Source organism: Notothenia coriiceps, unplaced genomic scaffold, assembly GCF_000735185.1.
Source record: "Notothenia coriiceps isolate Sejong01 unplaced genomic scaffold, NC01 NC01_scaffold00008402, whole genome shotgun sequence".
NCBI classification, from domain to species: Eukaryota; Metazoa; Chordata; class Actinopteri; order Perciformes; family Nototheniidae; genus Notothenia; species Notothenia coriiceps.
In genome coordinates, this window is record NW_011341103.1 from 1 (window position 1) to 4393 (window position 4393).

General features: G+C 41.5%; 1 protein-coding gene across 1 annotated transcript; it reads left to right on the plus strand.

Moving 5' to 3' along the window:
• Nucleotides 1-560: 560 nt before the first annotated feature.
• On the plus strand, nucleotides 561-4099 carry LOC104944565 (tankyrase-1-like; the record flags this gene model as incomplete). Its single annotated transcript, XM_010770116.1, has 4 exons — nucleotides 561-656; nucleotides 765-801; nucleotides 1317-1392; nucleotides 4012-4099. Coding segments are annotated over 4 exons (272 nt in total), but the record flags the coding sequence as incomplete, so codon positions are not given.
• Between the last annotated feature and the right edge of the window lie 294 nt (nucleotides 4100-4393).

Here is a 4393-nt window from a genome sequence, read left to right on the forward strand (position 1 = left end):
TAAAAGTAGAAGTACTCAGATCTTGTTCTTAAGTAAAAGTAGAAGTACTCAGATCTGGTTCTTGAGTAAAAGTAGAAGTACTCAGATCTTGTACTTGAGTAAAAGTAGAAGTACATAGTGAAAGTAGCGACAGTAAAAGTAGTCATTGTGCAGATTGGTCCATTTCAGAATAATAGATATGATATGTTTTATAATGATTGATCATGAAAGTGTTCTCAAAGCTGGTAAAGGTGCAGCTAGTTTGAATGACTTTGTATTCTGCAGGGTAGCTTGTGGATTTACTCCAGGTGGAACTAAAGTCTGATTTAACACTTGATTATATTTCACATCATTCATCCACATCTGAGAAGTAACTAAAGGTATTAAATACATGTAGTGGAGGAAAAGTACACCATTTACCTCTGAACTGTAGTAGAGTAGAAGTACAAAGTAACATAAAATAGAAAGTACTTGAGTAAATCTACTTAGCATCTTTACACCTCAGGTACTGGGTGACACACAGTTACATAACATAGGAATTGTTATTGAAGTATGTTCTTGTCTGCTCCTCTGTCCCTCAGTGTTACTCCAGCATGGCGCAGATCCAAACATCCGCAACACTGACGGAAAATCTGCTCTGGATCTCGCCGATCCTTCAGCGAAGGCTGTTCTCACCGGTCAGTGCCGCTTCCTCTCACAGCCAATATTTTAATCATTAAATAAATGTCCCACTTTATACTCGAATGTATGGAAAGTGCTCTGAAATAAATGTTATTTCCATCCAGGTGAATACAAGAAGGATGAACTTCTGGAAGCAGCAAGGTGAGTATCAGACAGACATATTTACTTCCTGTTGGCCAGAGTCAAACAGCCTCATGCAGCATAGACATCACGTACAACTCTTAAATGTGAAAAAGTACTACCTAGTCACATCCAGTAAAGCAGTATTTTCATCTCTGAAAGACTGCAGAACTACTTTTAAATTATGTAACCTCATTGAAAGCAAAGGGGACGTTGATTTTGATAAGAAAGGGGGGAGACTATTGAATAGGGTCAACATTTTAACGTTACCAACATGACAATAACTTACATTAAGACCTTCATTTTCCTTATACCAAGTTTCTTTTCCTTATCTTACCCTAATTTATGGTGAATTTAGAACCGTTTTCAGAGACAAACACACAAATAGTCATTTAAACACCAATAATGTGTATTATGGGATGTTGTCTTTCCACTAGTCCACAGCCTAAGATCTTACATTTGACCAGTGCACGATAACGCCATTTGTTTTCCTGTTGCCCTAGTGACAGCAGTCTCTTTCAACCATGTAATTACAGGAGTGGAAATGAAGAAAAGCTGATGGCACTGTTGACTCCATTAAATGTGAACTGCCATGCCAGCGATGGACGCAAGGTAGAGAACCGCTCGTACCGCACCATTTCACACACATTTGGATACAACATGCTGTGAACGAGGACATTTTATGAAATACTTTATACTAGGCTAGATTAGTTTGTTTGTTTGTTTGTTGTAGATATAGCGGAGATTTGTGTCCTTGGGTTTGTAGCAGGATGATGCCAACTTACCGTGTGCAAAACCTCTGTGAAACATGTAGATTCTTAAGACTATACTTCAAATCCAGTTTTTTCTATTATAACATCTTAACTTTTGGTGTTTTGTATTGCCAGATGGGTTACTTTCCCACCATAAAAAACATGTTTTGAGTCCAGATAGTTAGATTAGTTTGGTCTGTGTTCATTTCCCTCAACTAGCGAAGAAAACTCATTACTTTTGATTACAGTTTAGTGGGTTTGTTTATCATTTTATCGCGTGGTTTGGCTGGGTATCTGGACATTCTTCCACATAATCACTTTTCCACGCTGGAGCCAAGCTAATTGTGGTCTTGAAATGTAGGTTAGTTTCTTTGTAAATCAAAGTGATTGGAAGTTATTTGAAGCGTCTAGATCAGGTGTGTCAAACTCATTTTCATCACGGGCCACATCAGCATCATGGCTGCACTCAAAGGGCCGGTTGTAACTTTAAGACTATATAAAAATACATATATAAATGTTTAATATATATCAAATAATGTACTATGTTACATTATTGCCTCTGCATTAGATTAATATCAGATAGGGTAATAACTTCATAATTAACTACGTCTGAAAGCAGAAGTCTCCTCAGTGAGAATGTCACAAAATGATTTCAAAAGAAAAGCCAAATTCTGGAAAAGAAGTCACAAAAAAAAAAGTAACATTTTGAAGCCCCCGGGCCTTGAGTTTGACACCCCTGGTGTAGAGCATGATTATTTTCCTCTTTGAGTGTTCTAGATGGGTCATACAGTGGGTGACGGGTGCAAACGAGCTTCAACGGCCCAAAACATTTCAGAAATGATGCAAATTTAAAAACACAAAGGTGCCAAAACACACGCCGATGAAGAAACATCTTCACCAACATGACCACACATACGAGCGTTTACTAAAAGGGATGCATAAATGAAACGCTGCAAGAAGCTCAAAACAGAAACCAGGGATTATAAAGACTGTCTCTGTTCATGGGAAGTTAGCTAAAATGTTCGTCCTACATTATTAAAGATATGCTGTAAACTATTTAGCGAACTTGGCTAACCTAATTATATCGGAATGATGAAAGTTACATTTTAGGTGACTTTCCACCAACAGCGACAGTTGGCCAACTTTTTCACCCGGTCTTCTTGCAGCATTTTGTTTATGCAGCTCTTTCATGGCGCATTTCCACTGCAGCCGGTAGCCCCGTTTAAGCGTCCTTAATCGTCCTCAAGCGGCCAGGCCAGTTTTTGGTGGCCTTTCCAGATAGCGTAGCACCGGCTAGCGGGTACTTTTTCCGGCCCCATAAAATCGTGGTTCTATCAGGCCAGGGCTGAACTAGTGACGTCAACACTCTCGACTGCTGATTGGTCAGAGAGAATCGTCACAAGATCGCGCGCGAGATAATCCCTAGCGTCGCATATATATATATATATATCTAGAAGCAAGCTTGCAGCATTTTTATACACAGCATTTTTGTAAACGGAGGAGCTACAAAAATGGCAACGTCAAAGAAAAGCACACCGTGGTCGACCGAGGAGGTGACGACGTTCCTACATCTCATTGGGGACGATCAAATCCAGCGGGAGCTCGACGGAACAACTCGAAATGTGAAAGTCTTCCAGGATGTCTCTGCACAGAAGCCCCGCCTACACTGCGTTGCTACCCCAGGTCCTAAACTGTAATGGGAATGCGCCACGGCCTCGGACGGCCAGCGAGGCATCCCGAGGCCTGAGCGAGGACGCTTAAACGGGGCTACCCCGCTGCAGTGGAAATGTGCCATAAGTAAACACTGTGCATGTTTCGTCAAGTTGGTGAAGATGTTTCCTCATCTGCTTGTGTTTTGGCACGTGTAACTGCAGCACATTACTCCTAATGGCCCTCGCCAGCCACCGTAGGGAAGGTGGTGCAAAGACGCACTTTAGAGAACATATTTGGCCTCATTGTTTAACGTCAGCTTCAAGCGGTGCTGATTCAGGTGTAAGAATGTTTTTGCATTTCATTCCCAAGTCTTGCAGGCACTGATATCTCTTTAGAGCTTATTTAGATTGTCTTATTTGTGTACAAACCACTAGCTCCTCTCTCCCATGAATGTCTAATGTGGCTAACAGTATATCCTAACCATGTTTTCTCCAACAGAAGTTAAAGTGTGACTCCTTCCTCGCCTCCTTTGCAGTGTAGTTAGAGTTTGCATGATCCGTCAGTGTAGATTTTGTCTGTGATTTAAACAGCGGGCACCGTTAACCAGCTCCCAAAGCCACAGAGAAAAGGGAGGAGGTTCACACACTCAGCCCTTCCCCCTCTCTGGCCTTTTCACGGATCAAACCGTGATTTAATAACCAGGGCTTGTGTTGCATCGACTTAAGAAGGAAGAGAAAAAGCATTGCTGTGAAAAGAAAAATGTAATTTTTGTAATTTTTGTTTCGTTTTTGTTTTCCGTGTGACTCTGGCAACATTTGTCCTTCAGTCAACATCCCAGAAAATGCTGGTAAGTTTTGATAACGGCCACTTGATTGATGCTCTGTTGTGATTCTTACCTTTTTGTGATCCATTGCTTTTGTTTGACCAATAATCTGGCTCTCACTGCACATCATGGACCTGGGTGTACGGGTCACTCGTTACCCTGGTGTGTGTGTGTGTGTGTGTGTGTGTGTGTGTGTGAGAGAGTGTCAGTCAGTGTGTGTGTGAGAGAGTGTAGTCAGTGTGTGTGTGAGAGAGTGTGTCAGTCAGTGTGTGTGTGTGAGAGAGTGTGTCAGTCAGTGTGTGTTGTCTGTCTGTCTGAGAGAGAGTGTGTGTGTGAGAGTGTGTCAGTCAGTGTGTGTTGTCTGTCTCAGATCTTGTACTTGAGT